The following is a 27,395-nucleotide window of genomic DNA, read 5'->3' as shown; positions in this document are numbered from 1 at the left end:
GGTTCGGTACCGAATGCATAAGGCATACGGGCCAATGCACCTCTACCTTATCCACCAGTTGATAACTTTGTTCTGCGTCATTTCAAATTCCGCTTGATGATGAGCCATTTGTTCAAGTCAAGCGTTCCTTTGTAATTGGTGCTGGTGCTGTGACTTCCTTTGGTTACCGTAAGGATCGGAATGGTCAATGGCTGAAGAAAGACGCACTCCCTCCTCAAGATGAGCGTACTCCTCCACCTCCTCCTCAGCGTGAAGATTCAGCACTCCTAAATGAAGTCCCTTACCGAATTACGAGGTCTTCATTCTTATGTTGGTGAACGTTTCGATTCATTGGATACACGCTTTGCCGGCATGGATATTCGCCTCACACAAGTTGAAGAAGATGTCTCCTTCATCCGTACTTGCTTTGATCCACCACCACCGCCTCCATCATCCTCTTAGATTCATTGTTATTATTATTATGACTAAGTCTTATTAGTAATTAAGTATTATTAGTACTTTGTTTTTATCATCGTGTATTTGGCTTTTTGTTGCACTAGTTATCGTACTCTTGCACTATTATTATATTTCTGGACTTTGCTTTGGTTGGTTATGACAATGTATGGATTTATTTTGGTTTAATGTTTGGCTCTGTTTGAATTTTGATTGTGTTGCTTAGTTCTTTTTGATGTTGCCAAAGGGGGAGAGAACTTGGGTTAGAAATCAATTAGAAATTTATCATTAAGTAAAGTTAGGCATACATGCCAAAAGATAGGGGGAGTAAGGGTTGTGTGAACGTGCTATCATCTTGTATATAGCTTGTCTTGATTTCAGGGATTGTCATCATCAAAAAGGGGGAGATTGTAGACAAAGGATCAAGCTGAATGTTTTGATGATGCCAAAGGTTCACATGCGTCTCAAAGCTTTATTCAAGACAAAGAAATTAAAGATATTCAAGATGGATGATCAAGACAGTCTCTAGAGTCTTAGAAAGGGTATATTAAATAGGAAGGGAATTCCAATTGAATTAGCAAAAGGTTTGGCCAAGAAATTTAAGTTAAAAAGTCTTTTTCAAACAAATTTACTCTATGGTAATCGATTACCAGTGGCCAAAACTGATTTACAACAACTATTAAAATTTGAATTCAAAATTTGCACTGTGTAATCAATTACACATATATGGTAATCGATTACCAGCAGTTTCTGAACGTTTTAATTCAAATTTTAAAGCTTGTAATCGATTACACATATACTGTAATTGATTACTAGAGCAGATTTTCAGAAAATATTCTCAACAGTCACATCTTTTTATGTGGTTCTTGAATGGCTATCAAAGGCCTATATATATGTGACTTGAGACACGAATTTTCTAAGAGTTTTTCAGAACAAAAAAAGTCTTATCCTCTTATAAAGCAAAATTGTTTTATCCTCTTACAAATTCCTTGGCCAAATTACTTGTGATTCAATAAGGAATTTTTGAGTGCTCAAATTGTTCAATCTATCTCTTTCAAGAGAGATTTCTTCTTTTCTTCTTCTTCATTCTGAAATGGGATTAAGAGACTGAGGGTCTCTTGTTGTGAAAGAATTCTAAACACAAAGGAAGGGTTGTCCTTGTGTGTTTAGAACTTGTAAAAGGAATTTACAAGATAGTGGAACTCTCAAGCGGGTTGCTTGGGGACTGGACGTAGGCATAAGGGTGTGGCCGAACCAGTATAAATCTGAGTTTGCATTTTCTCTTCCCTTAAACTCCTTTACTTACTATTTTTTTATATTCATATTCAAATTGTTCTATTTGAATCAATATTTAAGAAATTCATTATTAAGGGAATTTATAACTTGAATAGAAAGTTAAATAGAATTTTTAATTGGGGAAATAAGTTGTAATATCTTAATTCAACCCCCCCTTCTTAAGATATTTGAGGCCACTTGTCCAACACTTATATCACTATTCAGCCCTTGTACAAAATGTGCCATAGTAGCCTAACGATTTTCACTAATATTGACTATAATCAAGGACACCTTCATCTCTTTATAATACTCATCTACACTCTTTACCTTGTGTGAGCTTTTTAAAGTTTATTGTGAATGTCCATATGATAATGAGAAGGAACAAATCTTTTTCTCATTAACTCTTTCATGTCTACCCAACTATCTATCAAGGGTTCTCCGGATCTCACCCTATCTTTTGGTAATTGATCCCACTATTGCGAATGTCCATGGCTGCTAGCCAATGTTGTAAAGAACAAGTGTTTACTAATGAACTCGTACATGTTACGAGTTTTGGACGATAGAATGACCCAACACACACCTAAACATGGAGTTGTCGCAGAATTTTAACGAAACACATTCTTTCTCAGCTACACAATGAAATGTTTTTCTGATCCCGTGTGGGGGTGGGGGGTGGGGTAGGGGGCATAGGGTTTTTGGCCCAGTTGGAAGCTGGAATAAAAAAAACCCAATATGTTGGGCTTTTCGAGTTGGGTATAAATGCAAAAAATGAGAGTGATGCTAGGTGCACCCAGCATTTTAAGTGAATGGGAGAAAATGCCCTTCACTTAAAATTTAAAAGTTGTGTACACCCAGTGCACTGTTCACTTCTTCCGTACGAGCTTCTTCGCTTTTCCCTGCCCTGGCTGTGCAATTCGAGCTTCTTCTTCTTCTTCTCCTCCTGACGTCATTTGCTTTCCTTGGAGGTTCGTTTGTCTCGCATTGGGTGATTCGTCGTCGGCGTTGAGGACCTACAGTGCCGTTTTGCTCTTCCACCGTCGAGGTAAGCTTCGCATCTCCATTAATGGATGTGTTTCATGTATTTCAATTTTTGCGTTCATACGGATCAAGTTGATCCGTAAGTGTTACATGATCCGTAAGACTCATACGGATCAACTTGATCCATATTCCTCATACGAAGTCATACAGATCAACTTCATTTGTATGATTCATACAGATCAACTTGATCCGTACAACCCTTTTTAATTATTTTTTTAAAAAAAGGTATTTATGTTTTCAAAAATGTTTTTAAATAAGATTTGTATTTTTTTGTTTTGTTTCAAAAATAGGTATTATTTGTGTTTATAAAAATAATATGTATGATTGCATGGTGTTATGAAATAGTTTTAAATTTTAATAGTAAATATATGAATTTTGTAGTTGTTTGTTTATTTTATTTCAATGAAAATAGTCATATATTATTTAATTATGTAGTTGTTATTTTGTTTATGATTTTTGTGTTTGAATTATGTAGTCATATATGCTATTATGAAATAGTTATAAATGGTGTTATTTCATTTCAATGAAAAATAGACATATATAATTTAATTATGTAGTTGTTATTTTATTTATGATTTTTGTGTTTTAATTATGTAGTCATATATGCTTTATGAAATAGTCATAAATGGTGTTAATTTATTTCAATGAAAAATACTCATTATTTGTAGTTATAAATTTTGTAGTGCTTTATGTTTATTTTAATAGTAAATATTGAATTTGACCAAAAAATGCATGTGCGTCAAGATTTGCAGATTATGATTAGAACTAGAGGGTTAGGTCGTGCCTTAGGTAGGGTTATAGGCAGAGCCCTGGGGAGAGAGGATCATCATGATTCAAATGATATTCCCCTGCGGCAAAGGCCTACAACATCCGCACGTAGGCAACCGGAAGTTGTCCCTGTTGCTGAGGATGATGTTGTGTCGCCTGAAGACGTACATGCACATGATGCAAAAGCTGTTCATGATGCTGAGGGATTTCCAGGTGGACCGCGTGACCCATCAGTGCTGAATGACTATGGTGACCATGTTGTTGTCATCGTATGAAATTGAGAGGTATTTAAAATTTTAAATTAAACTTATTTGTTAAGTATTTGTTATTATTTAAATTTGTCATGATTTTAATTATTATGTTTATAAGTTGTCGAATCATTTTTGTTTTTGCAGGAACGTCCTGAATTGAAGTTATCCTTCCATGGAAGGAAGGTTCAGAAATTTGGGAGGCCTGCTCCAGAAATTGAAGGGCTAGTCATTGCCACATGATTAAGTCCTTTGATCGCATGTTCAGTAGACACTGGCGATTGGGGACTTATATCCGCTTTTGTGGAGAGGTGGCATAAGAAAACTAGTAGTTTCCATCTTCCTGTTGGAGAGCTGACCATCACCTTGGATGATGTGGCATCTCTGCTTCATCTTCCAATTATAGGCACCTTCTATAGCTTCGAGCCTCTGCATGTCGACAAAGCCGTCTTGATGTTGGTGGAGTTACTTGAAGTCTCTGGAAAGGAAGCTAGAGCCGAGACAACACAATGTCATGGGGCATACGTACGCCTATCGTGGCTACAAAATATTTATCAGAGCAGATGTGAGGCCAAACATTGGACTGTTGCAGCTCGTGCCAATCTGCTGCATTTGTTAGGTTGCACTCTTTTTGCTAACAAGAGTGCAGCACATGTTCATGTTGTTTTTTTTAGATGCTTTCTGAGACTTGAGTCAGAGTGGAAGGTATGCATGGGGAGCTGCCACCCTAGTGCATATGTATGATCATTTGAATGATGCTTGTGAGAGCGGCAACCGACAGCTTGCTGGTTACATCACTCTATTATAGGTAATTAATATGTTTTTAATATGTTAATTTGGACTATGTTTTAAATATGTTTTTAAATTGTTCATTTGAAATTTGTATTATTTTGATGTAATCTTTGTGGTGTTGGATATATGAGCATTTTCCCTCAGTTGCTGAGTGTTTGACTTATCCAAACTATGATGAGATCTTACCACGTGTCTACTGGTAGATTGCTACGAAGGCTTCTTTGAAGTCATTACGTTCATCGACATACAGGAAACGTCTAAATGGACTGACGATTCCTGATGTTTGTTGGATGCCTTACGGTGAGCACCTTGGAGTGCGGGACTTGATTTGATTTCATGCTTTTTAGGTCATCTACGATGGGGTCCCGTTGTGGCCAGACACTAACCAGAGAGGGTGGTGCGGCAATTTGGATACATTCAGACCATTCCTCCATAGACTACGACTTCCATGTTATCATTTGAAGATATTGACGACAGGTGGATACATTACTCTAACTATCTTGCAGCAGTGGGGTAAATTTGTGTTGTGCCAGGATAGTGTGCATCCGATTACATGGAGTGGTTCTTCATGATTTCTCATCCTTCATGACACTGGCACAACCTGTTGATCCGCCCAGACATCCACCAGTGACGCTGGATGACACATATGTGGAGCCACATATCCCTGGGGTCCCAGTGGCACCAGCAGCAGCACCGACACATGCCCCTTCTGATGTGGAGCAACCTAGACATGTAGTGGTAAGTAATGTTGCTTTAATGTTTTAGCAAATGTCATCTAGTTCACTTATTGTAATACTATATGGGTTGTGTTTTCAATGGCATAGGAGGCTTGCCAAGCGATCATAGAAAGGTTGGAGCGTCTGCTCAACCTAAGGATAGTCACTGCAGGCACAGAAATACACGAGGTCATGGAAGACTGCATAAAGGATCGCTAAGGGTGTCACACCAGATGACAATGTTTATGTCAGGTCGTGACGAAGGTGGTGCACGGATCAACCATAGATGTCATCCATTTTATATTTTCATATTTCGACGATGTTTATAATTTTCTTGTATTTGACAACATTTTGGTTTTCTCGAACATTTTGTAAATGTTAACTTATTTTTGTTTATAATTTTTATTCTATGTTTATTCATCTAAATATTAGGGTTAACGTTAACAAATTATTTTAAATTACGTAACCGTTAAATGTACTAGGTATTCCTATTAATGACGTAACAATATATCCATAAGTTCTACACGTTTGCCAATTAAATTTAACATAACAAACCTACTGACAATAATATGAGTTTGTAGTGTAACAATTATATATTCATGTAGGACATTACAAAGGCATTAGAAGCTACATGTTAAGTCTTCAATTATGTCAACATAGTGTCTTTTCAACATCATGAAGCTTCTGTACTGCTACATTCTACTAATATATGGAGTTGGCCACTGCTTTACCTGAGGATGACAATTCCTAGACCCTAACAATGCTAGAGGCGGTAAAGGACAACAATCTTATAAAAAAACCTGTTGTACATGCACAAACAATATTACATCAATAGAACACAAATGATTGCATAAATTTAAAAATATGATTATCTATCTTTAATGTACCTGAACAAAATGATTGTCATAGACGTGACCGATACATATTATGTGATGCACAGAAGAATCTATTGGTGGTTGACTTCTAAGAGAAAAGAACGTCATGCTTTGTTGTCGGGACAATGATACAAGGATTACATTATACCTTGATGCAATGACATATCCCATCTCGGTTATATCCGTCCACTTATCCACAGTAACCTAAATCAAACAAATATACATATCAAAGTTATTTAAAGTTAATTCTTAAAAAGCAAAACAAAAATTACATACCATGGATAACTTATCCACAAGTAGGGACCTCCTTAATTCCTCAAATCTTTTTGTGCCACCGAAGAGCTTGATATAGTCATCTGACCATTTGCCAAGTTCTTTAAGCAAATGGTTGCCCACCAAGGACCAAGAATCTTCACCCATACCTAATACAGTGACAATCGAGCGATATCCATAGTTACCGTCAGCTTTGACATCCACAATGTTGTTAATGAAATCGTGTATAAATGGCTTAAATTGATCCAACATCGGCATGGTCCTTCTTGGAATCGACTGATCAGAAGATGAGGCACTACGCTTCACTGAAGAATTACTATTTTGCACAAAATGTAAAGCATTAACATACTCCCAGTAAGACGGATCACGCTTTGTTGATCTTTGGTTTTTGTTCGTCAGTTTCTTCTGTGCACCTTTAGTGTTGACCTTTTCTGGAGGAGGACACATAGAGTTTTGATCAAGGTATGCAATTTCCCAAAGTTTACTCTTTAGAGTTACTTTACCACAAGCATCAAGTTCCTCAAATCTTTTACATATGGTTTTCATCTCTTCCTTTATGGTCACTTGGGGCTCAGATAACCCTTGGTCTGAAAAACTCAGTCTCCTTCAAAACATATTGATTGAATCTAGTGGGATGCTACCAATAACATATTTAGATAGCTCACATGCATAAGGAAGACCGTGTGTAGTTCTCATGACACAACCACAAGAAGAAGGATTCTTAGCCGCATAATGTATACGCTCAAACTCAGCAGCAATATGATTTAAAACATACCTAGAAACAATGCCAAGAAGCCTCTTGTATAAGGTAACTTTAAAAACATGTCTAACCACATGTGTACTTGTTTCAAAGGATGCTTTAATTTTAGTATGTTTAGATAGCTCACATGTGTACTGATCATGCTGTTCATGGCATCCCAAACACTACATAAGTCTCCAAGGCTATTCTGTAATATTGTTTTTAAAGCCCAACGAGCAAATTCAACCCTACATTTGAAATACACAAAACAATAAACAAATACAATAATTAAAATCCATCAATTCATCAACCCTAATAGAAAAACTTTAACATTTTCATACCTATTTGTTGTTGTGTTTCCTAAGTGCATCACCTTATTCGTCCAGGCTGTAACAAATTTTTCCTTGTGGGGGATTATCCATGTTTCGTTAACATAGTCAACAAACATTGGCCAAGGTGAACAAGCAATTTCAAACTTCTTAAGGCATTCATTGAACTGTCATTCCGAAGGACAATCAACCAGACTTCCCCAGGCATCCATGACATACTCCCAAGCATTTTTTTGACCAATTAGAGATTTACATATTGCCTTGACAGTCTTGTCGATGAAAACCTGCACAACAAGTATGTACACTCAGGGAATACACTGCATTCATCAATGCTAGGTCTCTGTCAGTCACAATAACTCTAGGGAGGGCATCACGTCTTAGAAATATACCTCGAAACCGTTCTAAAGCCCACACCACATTATTAACACATTCACCCTCTAGATATGTGAAACCAGCAGAGAATGTCATCCCTGTTGGTGTCACACCAACAAAGTCAAGTAGTAGGAGTTTGTACCTATTTGTTTTGTAGATACTATCTATCAAAAACACCAAATTACATGCATTGCATAACTTCACTGCATCAGGGTGACACCAAAAGATATCACATACCACATCTTCATCCTTTAATCTATGCCAATGAATATATTGATCTCATTCAAGAAGCTTCATTAGATGTTGCATTTCAGTATCACTTCCTCTAATGGAAGAACGGTATGCACTTCTTGCATTGTATATTTGTTTGATTGTTGTACAACTATTGGCATTGTGCTCATTCAACGTTAGCAGAATGTTTCTTGGTTTCACCATTGACTTTGTCATATCATCAATAATTGTCTTTTCATCCTTAGTCAATCACCCAACGTATGGATATCCAACTAATGACTTAGCCAAGTCATGATTATGACTCCCACACGTCAACTTCACCATCCAACCACTGGTATCCCACGAAGCTTGAAGGGACATCCACATTTCCTACTCTCAGTATCTCTTCTAACAAAATCTTTCTTCCTAGACCTATACTGACCACTCCTTTCACAACCAATTAACACAAATGAAGTCCTTCCTTTACTACCAGTGTTTGTGTCAGAACTCATAATCACCGCCACAAATCTATTTACATGAGCAACTGATTGAGCCCACTGCAAAACATCATCTCGGGTACCAAACACCTACAACACAACCCAGACAATTTTAGTCTTCATAGGGACATTCATTTTATCAATTTAATAACAATAATGAACATTATTACTTGAGAAGTATTGAACACATCTGAACAATCAACATGTTGTTCATTCATACCACATTCTTGTTCATTTTGATCATTCATATCAACTTCTTCAGATATAATACTGTCATAATCCATTGATCTTCGTCCATCTTAACAACAAATCAAAAATTTCAACATGACAAACATACAACACCTAACTGCACTATACATATAATATCATACAAAACTCTACATAATCTTTTACTGCACACCATTTTATAAACACTACAATTCATAATCATATATATTAAAAAGCAAAAACCCTATATCAATCTACATACGAATTATTTCAGATATAGATATAAACAAATAATTTATTTTTAAAAATTTACATACAAACATATTAATAATTTAAAAAATTAAACTATAAACAATTTTTTAAAAAATCAAAATCTTTAAACCATACGGATCAACTTGATCCGTATGGTTTATACGGTACAACTTGATCCGTATGTGTAATATCAACATACGGATCAACTTCATCTATATAAACCTTACGGATCAAGTTGATCCGTATGTTGAAATTACACATATGGATCAACTCACACACTCACCTAGCAACATCGCGTACCTGGTGTACCTCCGACGATGAACCAACCACCACAACAATCACCACCGACTAGTAACACTTTCACCTCGACTAAAGCAGCACCTCTCTCAACAATGAAAAACCAACACGAAAGGGAGAAAGCGAAGAACAAAGCATGGAGGCGTAAATGAAAAAAGCACACGAACCAACTTAAAAAGGAAGAAGAAAGCACAGGGGCATTTATGGAATTAATTAAAATTGTTGGGTGCACAAGCAATAACGCTAGTGCACCTAGCATCACCCAAAAAATGATTTGGAAGACCCCTCTCCACAAATTTCCTTAAACTCCTTGGTGTGCCTCTGTTGCTAGCCCACTTTGTCGTCGTCGATGTTTCCTCCACCTAACGTCATTGGCACTTCCTCCTCCGTGATTAACGATGTTGTTTGCTTTTGTTCTTGTCGCCAATGATGTTGTTTGGGTTCATTCTTTTTGTTGCTAACGACACCCTTCTCTTTACTTGTTGTGATGGTGATGCCGACACCCTTCTCTGTTCTCTTTGCTTGTTGTGACCGGTAACTGGTAAATGCCCTATGACACCCTTCTCTCTATTTGGTTCGTGACTGGACTTTGGTGTTTGAAGAGAAAATGACTTTGTGTTGTGCTATTTGGATTCTAGTTTGGTCCTCTTGTTTGTGTGCTTGGATTTATGTTTGATGACTTTGATCCTTTTCTCTATTTGGTCCTTATCTGGTTCTCTCTGTTCGGTCCTTCTCTAATTTTCTCTGCGTGTGTCTGCCACTAATTATAGTTTTGTTCAATGTTTGAAGAAAAAATGGCTTCAGGTGGTAGCAACAAACCTACTAAAGGGCAGCAAGGTGGTCTTGAAACTGCAAAGGCTAATGGAAATAAGATTGATGTTGCTTGGAATCATTATGTATCAATTGATGGGAGTGCAAGAAATTTGAAATGCAAATAATGTAATAAAACTTTTACTGCTGGAATCTATCGATTGAAGCATCATTTAGCGGGAACTTCAAAGGATGTTATACCCTATAAAGATGTTCCTAAAGATATTAAGAAATTAATGTTGGTCAGTTGAAGGAAAATCTGATTAAGAAGTCTTCACAGTTCAAAGATGAAGGAGTTTGGAGGAGGATGGAGAAAGAGAAAGAGAAAAGCAAGAGGTTGATACTACATGTCTTTTCAAGAGAAGGGAAACAACATACCAACCTTTTGTCAATGCCATTTTCAAGAAGCCTGAGAGGGAGGAAGCATGTAAAGAAATTGCTTTATTTTTTTACAACAATGTTATACCTTTTAGTGTTGCAAAGAGTGAATAGTTCAAGAAGATGCTTGAGTTGGTTGCCTCTCATGGTAAGGGATTTAAGCAACCATCCTACCATGAAATTAGAGTAAAATATTTGAAGCAACAAGTTGAAAATATTAATGACAATTTGGAAGAACATAGGCGCAATTGGAAGAAAATAGGATGCTCAATAATGACAGACGCATTGACAGATAGGAGGAGGACTATACTTAATTTTTTGTTGAATAGTCCTAAGGGAATTGTCTTTTTGAAATATATTGATGCTTCTGAAATATGTAAGACATCAAAGGCAATTTTCAAGATGATGGATGAAGTTGTTGCGAAGGTCAGGGAAGAGGCAATTTTCAAGATGATTGGTGAAGTTGTTGAAGAGGCAAATTACAAGGCAGCTGGAGATTTGTTGATGCATAGAAGAAAGAATTTGTATTGGACAGCTTGTGCAGTGCATTGCATTGATTTGATGTTGGAAGATTTTGAGAAGAAATTGCCACTCCATCAAGAGACAATTGCAAGTGGTAAGAAAATCACAACCTACATCTATGGAAGAATTGCTCTTATTTGCTTGTTACAAAATTTTAGTAAGGGGGCAAATTTGATAAGATCGGCTCTTACTTGTTTTTCCACTTCCTATTTGACTTTGGGATGCTTGCATGACAACAAGGGATCACTTATTAGGATGTTCACATTAAAGGAGTGACAATCTAGTCAATTTGCAAATGGATTTTAGATAAGGGATTTTGGAAAAATGTTTTGAATTGCATGAGAGGTGCTTTCCCTCTAATGAAGGTGTTGTCCATGGTTGATTCAGACAACCAACTAGCCATGGGATTCATTTATGAAGAGATAAATAGTGCCAAAGAAAAGATACAAACTCTATTCAATAGAATTAGTGAAAGGTAGTTAATTAATTATCTTACATTTTCTAATTTATAATATTATAAACTTTATTTGGAGATTACTCTATTTATTTCTATCATTCGTAGTTGCACTCCTATTTGGGAAATCAACGATGCAAGATGGGAACACCAATTACATAGGCCATTGCAAGTTGTGGGTTATTATCTTAATCCCATGTTGCAATATAATCCTGAAATTAAAGCTGATTATTAGATGAAGCATGGAATGTATGCTTGTTTAGAAAGAATGGTGGGAGGCATTGACAAGATAGCTAAGATTGATGCTCAAATTGAGAATTCCAAGAGCAAATCCAAGTCTTTTGGTAGTTTAATAGCTCAACGCACACTACAAACCAAAACTCCGGCACAATGGTGGAGTCTTATGGTGATGATTATCCAAAATAACAAAGGTTTGCTATTTGAGTTTGACTGTAGTTCATCTGGTTGTGAGCGTAATTGAAGTGCTTTTGAAAGAGAAAGATTTGACTATAGCTAGGATAGGACCTATGCGTTAATTACTTTTATAATTATTTAGGTCCACACCAAGAAAAGGAATCATTTACAAAAGACAATGAATGATGTGGTGTTTGTGATGAGTAATTCAAGATTGAACAAGAAGAAGGATGTTAGGAAATCAAAAAACTTTAAAATTGATGATGTTTCTTCTGATGATGAATGGATTGTGGAGAATGAAGCAAATTCAGACTTGAATGCTTTAGATGAAGACATCTTAGTTGAATTGGGAGAAGATGCTAATGGTGGAGGTATTAGTGGTGCATCTATGGATGATTTGGAGGTTCCTCCAATTGTTGATGATGATGAAGGTGGAGGAGATGCTATTAATGAGTAGGAAGATGAAGATCACATGGAGGATGACTATGTTCACTTAACTTTGAATGATCTTTTAGGCCTAGGCTAGTGTGTTTTTATTAAGTAATTTGAACTTATTATTAGTTATGTTATGACTTATGAATCCTTTTTGAATGACTTTTGTTTAGTGATCTAGTCACTAGTGTGTTAGTATTAGGTAATTTAAACTTATTATAAGTTATGACTTTATGCTTTATTAATAGGCTAAATTATAACTTTGATTCTTCTAATTTCTCAAATCCATGATTTTGATCCTCCTTTTTGGGGACAAATGTTACAACTAAAAAATTAAGGAAACCAAAATCGTGGATTTAAGAAACTAAGGAGACCAAAATTGCAATTTAGTCCTATTAATATTATGAGTTGTCTCATTTTTTTTCTTGTCTATATTATTTTTTATGTATGTGTATGTTTGTAAATAAGTTTTTTATGTATGCACATAACTTCTATGAGTCGTGCTATGATCTTTTACCCCATTTTGCTCCTCTTACAAGTTACAAGTTTGACAACATTGTTGTCAGCTTCATCTTTTTATCTTTCGTATAATTGTAGCATGCAAATAATTGTTCAATCTTCATTTTCTACTCTAAATAGGCCTTCGGGTAAGTTTTTCCTTTGAAAGGTGGTATGTTAAGCTTCACTCCCTCAATTCTATCCTCTCTAGCATTACCCTCATTATCTCTTCTATCAAACCTCATTCTACCTCCATCATCATTGATGCAATCCTACCCCGCAAGGGCGTTGGATAGAAGACTCCAAGAAGATTGGGCCAGAGATGCAAGAGAAGGCCCTAGGGTTCTCATGAGCCTTAGGGTAGATTTCGACCCCATGGGCTAAGTATGAGTCCGCTTATCTTTGTACATATTATATTAAGGTTTAATTATTTTTGGGCCTTGTATTTAGAGCTCCATAATATAGGTAAGGTACCCTAGAAATGTAGGATTTTTCAGTCCATGTATTTTAGGGCACCTAGACTAGTTTTTGTATTAGTGGTAGTTTTGTAATTTCACATGCATTAAGTGAATATTTGATGTGTGTGGTTGAAAATAAATTTAATTGAATTGGGAGAAGCCCAATCCAATTAAATTTTAGAGGGGGAGGTGAGCATTTGTTTGCTACACCTCATTGCCACATCATATAGTCACACTTTGTGCATGTCCTTCATGCTTTACATGTCTCATGACACCTAAGCACACTTAGTGGAGAAACTTGGACTTGATCTTGGATTAGTGGGCTGAAAAAAAGCTAAAATTCACTAATCATAATTAGTGAAATTTTGGCTCCAAAATTTGGCTTCACAAATTCAATTTCAAATTCAAGTGAAATTTGAATAGAAATTCAAATTTCCCTCCAATTTTGTGCGACACTTAGGCTATAAATAGAGGCCATGTGTGTGCAGTTTTTCAACTTTGATCATTTGAGAATTACACTTCAAAGTTCAGACCTCATGTGATGCACAAAATTTTGTGCCCCTTCTCTCCTTCTCCCTCTATTCTTCTTCTCCTACCTTCAAGCTCTTACCCATGGCTTCCTATGGTGGTGAGCTTCTTCTTGACTCATCTTCTCCTTGAAGTGGCATCTCCAATCATCTTTCTTCCATCTCCATTCCGCTGCCATTAAAATTCAAGAAGAAAAGGACTCCATTGATGAAGAAGATCCAAGTCCTACAAGCTCCACATGGAGCTACATCAATCATCATCATGAATTCCTTGATTTTCTAACTGTTCAATTCTCTGATATGACTTTTCTCTATGCTCCCTCGCCATCCTTTGCATCAGAGTTGCAATCACATCAATTAGAAACCAATGATCTCCCAAAAGAGGAGGGTTACTTTCACTACTTGTAACTGTCATGATTCAAGGAAAAGAAACAAAAGTGAAAGCAATAGGACCTCACCATATTTCTCATGTGTTTACACTCTTAAAGATGTATCTGTGTTTGTTGTTCTCTAATAGATTTTTGTGTAAGGTGTTCTCTTCTCTTTCACCACTCAAATTTCTCTCTTTGAGTTCTTAAAAGAAGTTAGTTTCTAATCCACACAATAGATCAAAACTAAGTGACAAGCAATCAATCAAACTAAAAAAGTTCAATCAAGTATAACAATAAAAGTTTGACAAATGACCTAACTTCACTGGAAGATATCAAACAATTAGGGGGTGATTGGATAACAACTTTTAATACTAGATATGGGCTGTATGAATGGTTGGTTATGCTCTTTGGCTATGCCCTTTGGTAAGTTAATCATGTGCATAACCAACCATTCATATAACCATACCTATATTTCCAAGGAAGTTAAATCCTTTGTCAAGTTTTCCTTGATCCTTGATTGAATTTTGAGTCTGATTGATTATCAATTGTGTGGATTGGAGGCTGGAATTTTCTAATAATCCAAAGAAAACAATTTGAGTGGTAAAAAGGAAGAGAACACCTTACATGAGAAGTGTGATGAGGTCTTATTGCTTTCACTTTTGTTTCTTTTGCTTGAATCATGGCTGGTACATGTGGTGAAAGTAAAATTCCTCCTTTGGGGGACAACATGTTGCCAATTGATTCCATTACAACTAAAATGAAAAGGATGACAAGGGAACATACAAAGGAGCTCTATCATAGAATTGAGTAGTTAGAAAATCAAGGGATTCATGATGATGATAGAGGTAGAAGAATGTTTGATAGAAGAAAAGATAATAAGGTTGATTCTAGATAGGATAGAATTAAGGAAAGGCTATTTGGAGTGTAAAATAAAGATTGATCAATTATTTGCATACCACAATTATACGAAAGATAAGATGAAGGTGACAATCATGGAGCTCACTAAGTGTGCCCTCATTTGGTGGACCATTTACAAAAGGTGAGGGGCAGATATGAAGAACCCGTGGTGGATAGTTGGGTGGATGTGATAAGGTTAATGAGAAGATTTGTTCTCTCTCATTATCATAGGGACCTTCACAATAAACTCCAAATGCTAATAAGAATGTAGATGAATATTATGAAGACATGAAGGTGTCCTTGATTAGAGCCAATATTAGTGACGATTGAGAGGCTACTATGACATATTTTGTGCATGAGTTTAATGTGGCATTGAGATGGTCTTGTAATTTAATCAATTTAAAAAAGGTCCTATTAATATAACTATAAATTATAAGAGTAAAATAAATTTTAAGTGCAATTACAATCCTATTATAAAACCATATATTACTATTAAGCCTGATCGGTGATTACGAGTCTTGAATGAGCATACATGCACAAAATCTTTATGAATAAGGGAGCACATCTTGATCATAATACATAAAATAATTAAGATATAAAGTTGCTTAAAGATTATATAATATTTATGTTTTATTTTTTACTTTATATTTTATTATCTAATAATATGCATTTACAGAAATATTAGCAACACTATATTTTGGATATTCTCTCCATAATTGGTTAAAATTAATTAAAATGACCAATTTTGGTGGATTTTGCATCTCATATAATTTAATGATAATGGAGAGAAAAAAAATAATGAGATGAATCTTAATAAGAATTTGAATGTTCTTTCCATTATGAGTTTTTCTTGTTCTTGGATTAAAAACTTTATTGTGTTGGTTTTACTGACACGTCGCGATTAAAGTTAAGTTTCTCTCAATTTCCTTGCTTGATTTTAAGATAATCCTTACTTTGATATCCCGCCAAGGCAGAGGGTATTGATTAAAGTGTAGGGATTCAATCAATCAACCTAATTTGATTCTAAAAGACAATCTGATACGAATAGCGAAGTAGGGGTGCAAGCAGCAAGGCCCAAAAGGCACAGTAGCACACCCATGCATCTGAAGGACTACGTAATAAACAGGCCATGAAGGCATGAACATGTGTAGGAGGGCGCTCAAATATTCTAGAACGAATAAAGAATATAGGAGAATGAATCAATAGGTTAGGAATTCTGTTAGGAAGTTAGTTTTCTGTTGTAACCACTACGAGTGGCTATAAATGTACGAACAAGCTTTGAGTAAAAGAAAAGGAAAAATATCTTCTCTCTCTCGTCTCAAGCTCTCTCTCTATATATATATATATATATATATATCCAGTTTCAGGAGGATAGTTTGGACCTCGAATACCAAACACTATTATTGGTGCTTTCATTGCTCACACCATGGTTGAAGCTACTCGATCAAAGGCAAGTGTTGATCGCTGGGAAGAGGCATTCGCGAGACTCTCGTCTTCCATGTCTTCCAAGTTCAATGAGCTCCTACACCATATGACTCAGCTAGAGACAGCGCACGCTTCGCCGCGAGTGCCATCGCCGTCTCCAGGTGCGACGACCATACACTCGACTCACCGTATAAAGCTTGAAGTTTTGCGCTTCGATGGCTCTGATCCAGAAGCTTGGATATTCAAGATGACACAGTTCTTCGAGTATCATGCAACTCCAGATCACGAAAGACTCACCATAACATCTTTTTACATGGAAGGCTCAGCATTAGCCTGGTTTCAATGGATGCACAGGAATGGTCAATTATCTTCGTGGTCCACCTTTTTACACGCTATTCACGCAAGATTCTCATCTTCAACCTATGAAGATCCAACAGGTTTGCTCTGTAAATTGACGCAGCGATCAACGGTCTCCACTTACCTCTCGGAATTTGAAGCTCTTGCCAACTGTATAATTGGTCTGCCGACACCGTTTGTGCTAAGTTGCTTTGTGTCAGGACTGAATCTAGCGATTCGTTGGGAGGTGTAAGTTATGCAGCCTCACTCATTGGTTCAAGCAGTCTCCTTTGCTAGACTACATGAGGAAAGGATGCTAGATAGGCGACGATCTTCTGTTCGAACCTCCCCTAGTTCATCGTACATGAGGAAAGGATATCACTAGATTTTGATGAAAGAATCCGATACAAGCAAGACAACCTTTCGCACCCACCACGGACACTATGAGTTTCGTGTAATGCCCTTTGGACTTTGTAACGCACCTTCTTCATTCCAGGCAACAATGAACCGCTTGTTCCAGCCACATCTACGCAAGTATATCATCATCTTCTTCGATGATATCTTGATTAACAGTCGTTTCTTCAGGGATCACTTGGAACACTTGGAGGTTGCATTTCAGGTCTTAATGGAAGGAAAGTTTACACTAAAATTTTCCAAATGTTCCTTTGCTCAGCAACAGATCGTGTATTTGGGTCATGTGGTTTTCGGCCGAGGAGTGCAACCCTTATTGGATAAGGTACAAGCCATTCAATAGTGGCCGCAGTCACGCACGACGCGAGCACTCCGTGGGTTTCTGGGTCTCCCTGGCATCTATCGACGATTTATAAGAAGCTATGCTACCTTAGCAGCACCACTCTCATGACTTCTAACTAAGGAAGGATTTGCATGGACTCCTGAAGCTACAGTTGCCTTCCAAAACTTGAAGACTGCCGTGACTAATTCCCCAGTATTGGCACTTCCTGATTTCACCAAACCCTTCATGGTGGAAACAGACGCCTCCGGCTCGAGAATGGGAGCAGTGCTGTAACAAGGAAGACACCCAATAGCCTTCTTCAGCAAACAGTTTTGCCCTAAGTTACTCAGCTCCTCCACCTATGTTCATGAACTAGCTGCCATTACCACTGTTGTTAAGAAGTGGAGGCAATACCTATTGGGGCACCACTTTGTAATTTTGACGGATCATAGAAGCTTAAAAGAATTAATGAATCAGGTTGTGCAAACGCCGGAGCAACACCGATATTTGGCACGTTTGTTGGGTTTTGATTATTCTATACAATATAGAACGGGCAACACTAACGTGGTTGCAGACGCATTATCACGATGCTCAGAGGAACCAAGTGCCTCATTTTTCATCCTCTCAATGCCCCACTTTGCGTTTCTTGAAGATCTGTCTAAGGAATTATAGTCGCATAACGAATTTATAACCTTAAGGGAGAAGGTTCATGCAGACCCCGCCACCTACCCTGATCATGTGTTAACACCCAAATTTATTTTGTATCAAGGGCGTATTTGGTTACCCTTAGACTGTACTTTCATCCCAGCTTTGCTCATGGAATTTCATCAAACTCCAACAGGAGGCCATATGGGTTTTCGAAAAACCTTGAATCGTGTGGCAGAAAACTTCACGTGGCAGACAATGAGTAGTGATACTCATAAATTCGTGGCCCAGTGTGTAGATTGTCAACTCGTGAAATATGAACCTGCAAAACCTCGGGGTTTATTATGCCCGTTACCAGTTCCATCGTAGCCATGGGAGGACCTCTCCATGGACTTCATCATGGGACTCCCAGCTTATCGCGGCAACACCTATGTCTTTGTGATTGTTGATTGCTTTTCGAAAGGGGTACACCTCGATATGCTTCCTTCCCATCATACAGCATAAAGCGTTGCTCAGCTCTTCATGGAATTAGTAGGCAAGCCCCATGGCATGCCCAGAAGTATTGTCTCTAATCGTGACCCGCTATTCGTCAGCAAGTTTTGGCAGGCTTTGTTTCGTTTGAGTGGCATTAAACTCAGAATGAGTTCTGCCTACCACCCCCAAACAGATGGCCAAACGGAGGTGGCTAATAGGGTTATTGAACAATACTTAAGAGCTTTCGTTCACCGTAAACCAAACTCCTGGGGTCACTTCTTGTTATGGGATGAGTGGTCCTATAACACTTCCGTCCATTCCTCTACGGGAATGACACCCTTCGAAGTAATGTTTGGATGCAAACCTCCCACTTTCCCTCAATATCTCATAGGCACGGCCAAGGTGGAAGCAGTTGATGACCTGCTCAATCAACGAGAGGTTGTATTCACCTTACTCCGACAGAAGTTACTGAAGGCCCAAACACATATGAAAGTTGTTGCAGATGGGCATCAAATGGATCACGAGTTTCAAGTGGGTGAATGGGTTTTAGTTAGACTACGGCCATATCGTCAGTCCATAGCCTTGGGTGCAGTTCATTCTAAGCTCGCAAGGCATTTTTATGGGCCATTTTAGATCACTGAAAGGATGGGACAAGTTGCTTATAAGCTAGCCTTACCGGCAACCTCACGAATCCACCCAGTGTTCCATTGTTCAAACTTAAAACCCTTTGTGGGGACTCCCGCATTAGCACCAATGGAGGAGCTTCCCTCGTTAGTTGTGGATAATCAACCAATTCTAACCCCATTAGCTATTCTAGCCCATAAAATCATTCCTTCGGATACAGGGCCGAAGCACCTTGTGCTGGTTCAATGGAGAGGCCTGCACCCTGACGAAATGTCGTGGGAAGAATGGACGACCCTCCAAGCAATGCATCACCATGAGGACAAGGTGTTATTCGAAGCAAGCGGGAATGATACGAATAGCAGAGTAGGGGTGCAAGCAGCAAGGCCCATAAGGCACAATAGCACACCCATGCATCTGAAGGACTACGTAATAAACAGGCCATGAAGGCATGAACGTGTGTAGGAGGGCGCTCGAATATTCTAGAACGAATAAAGAATAAAGGAGAATGAATCAGTAGGTTAGGAATTCTGTTAGGAAGTTAGTTTTCTGTTGTAACCACTACGAGTGGCTATAAATGTACAAACAAGCTTTGAGTAAAAGAAAAGGAAAAATATTTTCTCTCTCTCGTCTCAAGCTCTCTCTCTATATCCAGTTTCAGGAGGATAGTTTGGGCCTCGAATACCAAACACTATCACAATCATCAATCCTAACCACATGCTTTTTATCCATGTAGAGATAAATTACTGCATAAAGATGAATAAAACTCCATTGTGTTCTTATACTCAAAATCATGATGAAAACTAAATGTGGAAGTGTACCTGGATTAGCCATAATAGAATGATGAAAGGTTGATGAGGATCAAGATTGGTTCTATGATCCTCCAAATGTAGAGAGTCATTTTTCTTCTCTGAATTTTCTCTTCTGATGGGGATAGAGAGAAAAAGAAAGCAAAATTGTATGTTCTATCGCTTCTCTATATAAATGGAGACCATAGCCTCTTGTATTGATAACTGTCATCCGTTACCCCAAATTTGATAATTACAATTTGATCCCTCATCAAATTATAACATCACTAATGCTATCTACACAATTAGTTTTTCATGACATATATGTCCTTAGCCATAATTTTATATTGATTAGACCACTTGAATATTTTGACTAATAAAATAATGGTCCTAACTCATTTAATTATGCGATATATATATGTATGACCCAAAATTGCTAACATAGAGTAGTAATAGAGAAAAATATTTTATTAGAAAGCACAATTTTTTCTTTTCATTTTTAAATGCACTCGTAATTTTTCATGAATTTTTTTCTCTTTTAATTCCTTAATATGTGTTTTTAGGATACTAGTCAATAAAACTCTTTAATCTATATATTTAGTAACAACAACTATAAACAAATAAATTTAAGTAAGGATTAATTTAGAAAAAAAGTTATATTTTAAGAAATTAAAAACATATTTAATGCTTAAATCTCCAAAAAAAAAATGTTGCTAAATTACAATATAAACAAATCATTCATCGAGAGCATTTTTTGCAAGTGTTTTTAAGAAATTTTTGGTTTTTTATTTCTTATCTTTTTTAATTTATCATTTTCATCTTTATTTTTTAAATTTAATTTTAATATTTTTTTTTAAAAAAATGATCAATAATTAAAGATAATCTTATATTATAATATAAATTCTTTATTAGAAATCTTAAATATAATTTTTATGTTTAAAAATATTTATTTATTATAAATTTTAATGATATAAAATAAATATTTATCTCATTCGTTGCAGCGAATAAAATTTAAGTTACTTTATTTTGTTAAGAACCATGCATTAACATCAAGTACAATAACTACAACATGTGAAGCCCGTCTACTACAACCTGCTTTAATGGTCTGCTTATAGCAATACCATTATTGGTCTAAAGACAAGACAGTCCTTCCACTCAACCAAACCATCCACTACTCATTTGAAAATGAGAATGAAGAAGTCTAACTCAGTTGATTGAATAGGAGATGTGTAAATATTATTAAATCTCTAATGTTGTATTCAATGATCCTATAGATTAAAAAAAAACATTTGAAGATGGAAAACCCTGTGGCTGGCTTCTTCTTTATTTCTACATAGATTTTCAATTTATTAACGATACTAAAAGGGGCATTCTTGCGAAGTCTCAAACTATATCTGATGTCTCCACTGCAAGCTTCTCAGTTCCCGGGCATTCAACTTGTGCTTTTATGTCAGCGTCCCACAGTTCAGGCACTGCCTCCTTAAGGTTGTGAATGCTTTCCATGGCATAATCAGCACCTTTAACCCTGTAGGATCTACCAACCTGGATATAGCAATCAATGAGCACATAGCTCAAATTAGTTTTTGGTGGGTTCAGACATATTTTAAAGGCAACCAGTGATGGTTTCTTAAAGTAAGTTAGATTCTAGCTACTTCAAAAAAATCTCAATAATAACATACCAGCACAGTGTGAAGGCCCAATCGTTTTCCAGATTGTATGTTGCGGACACTATCCTCAAAGAACAACTGAATATAACAAAATGTAAGCAAAACAGGTAAAGAAAATGTTTAAATAAGTTTCTAGCATTAGTATAAAAATATATAATATTTTGTCACCGAATCTACATCGGTTACAAATATAGAGAAGTTTGGTTTTGACCTTCAACTTTTTTTTTTTCATAAATTTATTTTGGTTTAAATATATTTTTGTCCCTTAAATTTAGGTTACAATTGTTTTTTTCTCTATAATTTTTTTTTCAAAGTCCCTTAATTTCAAAATATTACTCTTTTTAATCCTTCTTGTTGTAAAAGAAATCCCATTAATTGTGCATTTAAAATGCTAAAAATCAGTTAGAGTTAACTAAAAAAGCTTTTTTTTAAAAAAAATTGAGAAACTAATAAAGGAAGGAAAAAAAAGTTATACACTGACAATATAAAATTTTTTACATCATAATCCAATCATAAGTTATCATGTATGATAAAATTATTAACTTTTATGATAATTACTTTAAAAGTCTTATCAATGATGATTTATGATTAAATGATGTTGTAAAATTATTTTATATCGTTAGTGCATGACCATTAAACTCAAAAATAAATTTAAATTTAAGAGACTAAAAATACATTTAAAACATTTATTTTCGTAAAATAATCTCTAATTATTTAATAATAAGATGACATGTATATGATAATCACAACGGAAAGGTTATTGAAGGAAAAGAATGTAAGATATCTAGGTATATGTCATTTCATATAACTTTTATGATAATTACTTTAAAAGTCTTATCAATGATGATTTATGACTAAATGATGTTGTAAAATTATTTTATATCGTTAGTGCATGACCATTAAACTCAAAAATAAATTTAAATTTAAGAGACTAAAAATGCATTTAAAACATTTATTTTCATAAAATAATCTCTAATTATTTAATAATAAGATGACATGTATCTGATAATCACAACGGAACGGTCATTGAAGGAAAAAAATGTAAGATATCTAGATATATGTCATTTCATATAATTTTCAAAACTATTAAAATTTATAAAGATTTTAATTAATAAAATTTAAAAAACTAAAACTAAAATTTGCCATATTTGTAAGTACTAATAAACATATTAAACCAAATAAAACAATTAGATCATTAAGCCGAAAGGTTGATTTTCTTACGGTTCTTTGTGGGTTAAGGTTGGCCATCTTGAGGGCCAATTTAATGGCATGTCCTGATGGTTTGCAGATAATTGGTGTCTCTGGCAGGACTGCACTGGGTACAGGTTGAGCAAAATGCTCTATGATGTCAAAGATTTCAGAGCTTTCTACACCATTTTTGGGTGTTGGACTTATGCTCTTTGAACCCTCAAACTTTACGTCATCTTCATAATAAAAAACAGTGCTCTTTTGGATAGGATTAAGGGTCTCAAAGCATATTATTCCTTCAAAGCAGTCTTCCAACCCAAGTCTTTCAAGTGCCTTAATCGTGTGGACTTTGTCTGAGTTTGTGAAAATCTATTGACAAAAACAATTGTTGAAATTACAAGGATTTAATTAGAAAAGGAAGAAAAGAGAATAAGCTGATGAGTGTGATTTGGAATTAATACTAGACTGATAATCCTGATTAAATAACTTGCATACAAATAATAAAACATGGAGTTAAGTATGCTTTTGGTCCTTGAAATTATTACAAATTTTAGTTTTATAGTCAACTTAATTTTTTTTGTTATAAACAACTTACAAGCTTTCTATAGGGGAGACTCAGCAGCAGATTCCTCAGAACTGGGTCTGGCTTTAAGTTCTCATAAGGTAATTTCCCATGAACAAAACTGTCAACAGAATTTCAAGAGTCAATGTCACCATTTCCATTTCAAAATAGACACAACGATTGAAGAAATTCACTAATTATCCATGTGAAAGAGATGGGGGAAAAAGAAAGAAGCAAAAGTACCTGTAATATTCTTCATAGTCAATGTCATACCCAATAGCTTGAATGGAAAAAAGTGAAACATATATAAGACAATAAATAAATTCTTAGTATTCTCAGAATTTAACCATGATTAAAACTTATTTAAGAGAAAGTGGTGTAAAACAAGGAAATGATACCCTTAGACCAGCAATAGTAGTTCCATAGTTACTGTAAAGGAGGTTGACCAATTCACCAGTTTTACTTGGTTCTGCGCCAAGCTTCTCGACCATGTAGTCTAATAAGATCAATGACATACCATTCACGTCAAATAAATTAAATTCAACAGCAATATATAAAGACATTAATGAGAAAATTGTAGCACAAGTGTGGCACAGTTCCTTACCTTTAATATTTTTGTCAATTGCATTTGCAAGACCAGAATTGAGAGGATACAAAGTATCATCTAAATCTGAAAAATAATGGTAGTTGTAGCAGCATGCACAAATTAATATGAAATTTTCAATTAGGTACTAGAAAAATGTTCTGGTTACAAGGCTTACCAAATAGAAGGCAATCATATTTTGGTCTCTGAGCCTGTTGTGTGATCTGATCCTCATTCTTCATTTCCTTTGGAAAACCGAAAACCTTAACATACAGAACAGAAAACCAAGTGAATAGAAGTTTCATCACAAATATATGGAACCCGAGCGCAAAAATTTATATGGGAATTCATTTTGATTCTCAATATACAGTTAAAGTAAATATAAAAATAAAAGATAACACTTTTCTGAAAATGCGTGTTTTTTAGGCTTGTAATAACATGGAAAGCAAGGTAATAAATTAAATATGAGGGAATTTCTAAATAACAAGAGTTTTGGTATTTAATTACTCTAAAGTTCGAACATTTGATGCATGCTAATGAATTTTGAGAATTTCAAAAGGAAAATCTCAAGACCATACTCATTGTATTCATGGAGCACTAATGTCAATTATTGTTCAATGATCCTCATGGGTGACTAAAAATCAAAAGAGAATCTTTTCAAAGACTGAAAAATAAAACAAATAAAAGATCGAGTTTATACACGTGTAAATCCTGCATTTGGAATCTTTTCCATTCTTAAATGAAGAGAAAACACAACATCCAAGTAATTTTTATGCAGAAAACATCACATTAACTTGACAAACTTTATGGCTATCTATCTGAGATAGCTTGAGCAGAAAATGGAAACATTTTTTGCAGTCTTAAAAGTTAAATATGCCAAGGAGTCTTTGATTCTCTTGAGCCTTAAAATATTGCAATCTGAGCCAACCTTTCGTTCTTGCTAGCTTCACTTTTTCCTATACCGAAATCAAACTCTAACCAAAGCATGCAAGAATCTCAAATTGCTAGAAGCATATATATATATAGGTGAAATTGATGTGTTGGTGGTATGTAAATAGCCACAGGTTCACGAGGAAGTGGGGGCAAGGCTCTACCCTCATGGTTCATGCATGCTTCCACTAACTAACATGCATTGGTTACATTGAAAACCATGAAGACACGTAGTCTATGGTCTTCATTTACTTCAAGAATATGCCACCTACCCATTTTCATGCATGATGATGATGAACTTCGCTTCCATTTTTCTCATTTCCTTAAAACTTAAAAGTCGAAATGGAGCTTCCCAATTTCAACGTATAACAAATATTGTGGTGCACCACAATATTGTAAAATAAAATTCGTCAAAAAGTGGAAAAAAAATGGAAGTAAAATTTGTTAAAAGGTAAAAAATATAATTAAGTTAAGATGTCACATCAACAATAAAATTTGTAATTTTTTAAAAGTAAAGGGTAAAATATGAAAAATTAATTTATTAGGATAAAGTTTATTAAAAAATTAAAAATTAAAGTTAAAAGTACTATAGGAGCTAAAATATGTCAAATTAATTTATTAAGGTAAAATTTACAAAAAAATTACTATGATGACACTTATAATAAAACGAAGGGGACCATAATGATAATAAAAAAATGATTAAATATAATTATGGTCCTTCAAATATATATTAATCTAGGTTTTAGTTCTTCAAAAATAATTTTATTGTATTTAGTTTTTGAAATTTTCAAAATTCTTTTTTTAAATCCTCTATTTGACTTCGTCAATTATTTCAATTAAAAGTTTACTACAAGAGTTGTTTCAATATTAATTAGTATTTATTTTTGTATTAATTAGTATTTCAGTGTATCCTGAAAGAATAAAAAGAATGTTAAAATATATTTTTCATTAAAAAAATATATCAAAGTTTGAATTTTGTCCCTCGCAAAAAATTTTGTCCTCGTAAAATTATTAATGTGTTACTTTTTTTATCAGAAGTGCTAATTATTTTTCACACCTTATTTTGTAAACAAATATCTTAGTCTTTCTTTATGATTTTTGTTAATAATTGTGATCTAGCTCTGAATTTTTAGATTTGAATCACACATAAGGAATTAGGTATTTATTTTAGAAATAAAGGATTAATCACTAAGAAATTATGATTAGTTATTGTAGTTTGAATTTTGGTTGCATTGAACTAGGAGATTGATTAGGAATGAGTTTCATATGAAAAATTCTATAGATTTCATCTCAACAACTCTTTTCTATGTTTGATTTCATTTTTGCTGCAAAAATTATGTCTCAAAACCAAAAACAGTTTAGTTTCACCATAGCGAATTGACACATAACTAATGAAAAATCTTTTAAAAAAAAATTGAAACTCAACCCATTTGGCACAACAAATTGATAACTTGCTGCATTGAATGTCTATAAAAGTTGTTTGTAGCGAAGGCGAGTGGCTCACTTGGGTGACGGATAGCAACGAGGTGTAGAGCTCGACGAGCTTGATGTGGAAGATGAAGACATGACAAAAAAGGATGTTTCAGGAGGCAACACCACCTCTTATCTGCTAGAGAATAATGAGGTGGGAATGATGAAATTAGAACCATTGGTTGAGGCAATGCGATGATAACCCCTCTTCTCCTAACTATCCAAATTTGCTCGGTGCGTGGTACACCTTTAACAATCTCTAATTTTGGATTTGGGTTTGGATTTGTTGTTGTTTCTTGATTTGGGTTTGGTATGGTGTTTGATGGTGGTGGCACCGTGTTGTTAGGGAAGAGGCTTCAATTATTGCACACACACACACATATTCTTTAATTTGTGGTGTCTTTTAACCTCCATAAATTATGTTTTTGATTTTTGCATTTTTTTTCTTCTACAATTTGTTGATGACTTTTAACCCCTAGAAATTATATTTTAATATATAACTTTTAAAAAAATCATGTTGGTTCGGATGAATCCAAGTCTAGCTTCATGTCAAAAAGTCACATTATAATTTTTATACGAATAAAATTCAAACTTTGGTACATTTATAAGGACAGAAAAACATATTTTAGCTTAAAAAAATATCAAATTACAACTCTATTATTTCCAAACAAGTAGATACAAAAACTTATATATTATCTTTCTTGTTGGTGGAACTTATTATTAGAACAAACATTAGTATCCATTGACTATAATAGGTTGAGTATGAATCATATGGTTCACAATATGTAAAAATTGCTTACATTTAATAAGAAATACCAAAGGAGTTAAATAAATAGCTTAAAAAGAAAAAATTTAAAAATTTCAAGGAACTCTATTATTTTCAAACAAGTAG

General features: G+C 35.1%; 2 protein-coding genes and 1 pseudogene across 2 annotated transcripts; 1 reads left to right on the top strand and 2 right to left on the bottom strand.

Annotated features, from left to right (window-relative positions):
• Window positions 1–6,032: 6,032 nt before the first annotated feature.
• LOC102669871 (uncharacterized) lies at window positions 6,033–8,848 on the bottom strand. The gene is made up of 9 exons (XM_006577439.3): window positions 8,753–8,848; window positions 8,558–8,654; window positions 7,875–7,955; window positions 7,739–7,769; window positions 7,305–7,404; window positions 7,083–7,215; window positions 6,421–7,004; window positions 6,293–6,348; window positions 6,033–6,069 (listed from the first exon to the last, which is right to left on the bottom strand). Exons 1-9 carry the CDS (start codon window positions 8,846–8,848, stop codon window positions 6,033–6,035), a joined length of 1,215 nt encoding a protein of 404 aa, XP_006577502.2.
• A 1,422-nt stretch (window positions 8,849–10,270) lies between these two features.
• On the top strand, window positions 10,271–11,336 carry LOC102669735 (uncharacterized; annotated as a pseudogene).
• A 9,790-nt stretch (window positions 11,337–21,126) lies between these two features.
• On the bottom strand, window positions 21,127–25,097 carry LOC100790020 (uncharacterized). Its single transcript, XM_003520852.5, has 9 exons — window positions 25,032–25,097; window positions 24,282–24,366; window positions 24,125–24,190; window positions 23,906–24,016; window positions 23,764–23,800; window positions 23,554–23,641; window positions 22,992–23,327; window positions 21,783–21,848; window positions 21,127–21,645 (listed from the first exon to the last, which is right to left on the bottom strand). The coding sequence occupies exons 2-9, from the start codon at window positions 24,343–24,345 to the stop codon at window positions 21,487–21,489; spliced, it is 927 nt and encodes a 308-aa protein (XP_003520900.1). The 5' UTR covers window positions 24,346–24,366; window positions 25,032–25,097; the 3' UTR covers window positions 21,127–21,486.
• Between the last annotated feature and the right edge of the window lie 2,298 nt (window positions 25,098–27,395).

The sequence above is a fragment of the Glycine max genome, chromosome 3 (assembly GCF_000004515.6).
Source record: "Glycine max cultivar Williams 82 chromosome 3, Glycine_max_v4.0, whole genome shotgun sequence".
Lineage (NCBI taxonomy): Eukaryota > Viridiplantae > Streptophyta > Magnoliopsida > Fabales > Fabaceae > Glycine > Glycine max.
This window is presented reverse-complemented; position numbering and strand designations above follow the sequence as displayed.

Coding starts and splice junctions, on each gene's coding strand:
- LOC102669871 (XM_006577439.3), bottom strand. CDS start 8,848: ATGGATTATGACAGTATTATATCTGAAGAAGTTGATATGAATGATCAA. Junction 8,655..8,752: donor AACATGTTGATTGTTCAGAT/GTGTTCAATACT, acceptor GTTGTGTTGTAG/GTGTTTGGTACCCGAGATGA. Junction 6,349..6,420: donor TTGTGGATAAGTTATCCATG/GTATGTAATTTT, acceptor TGTTTGATTTAG/GTTACTGTGGATAAGTGGAC.
- LOC100790020 (XM_003520852.5), bottom strand. CDS start 24,345: ATGAAGAATGAGGATCAGATCACACAACAGGCTCAGAGACCAAAATAT. Junction 23,328..23,553: donor GTCTCCCCTATAGAAAGCTT/GTAAGTTGTTTA, acceptor TTTTGTCAATAG/ATTTTCACAAACTCAGACAA. Junction 21,849..22,991: donor ACCTTAACCCACAAAGAACC/GTAAGAAAATCA, acceptor TGTTATATTCAG/TTGTTCTTTGAGGATAGTGT.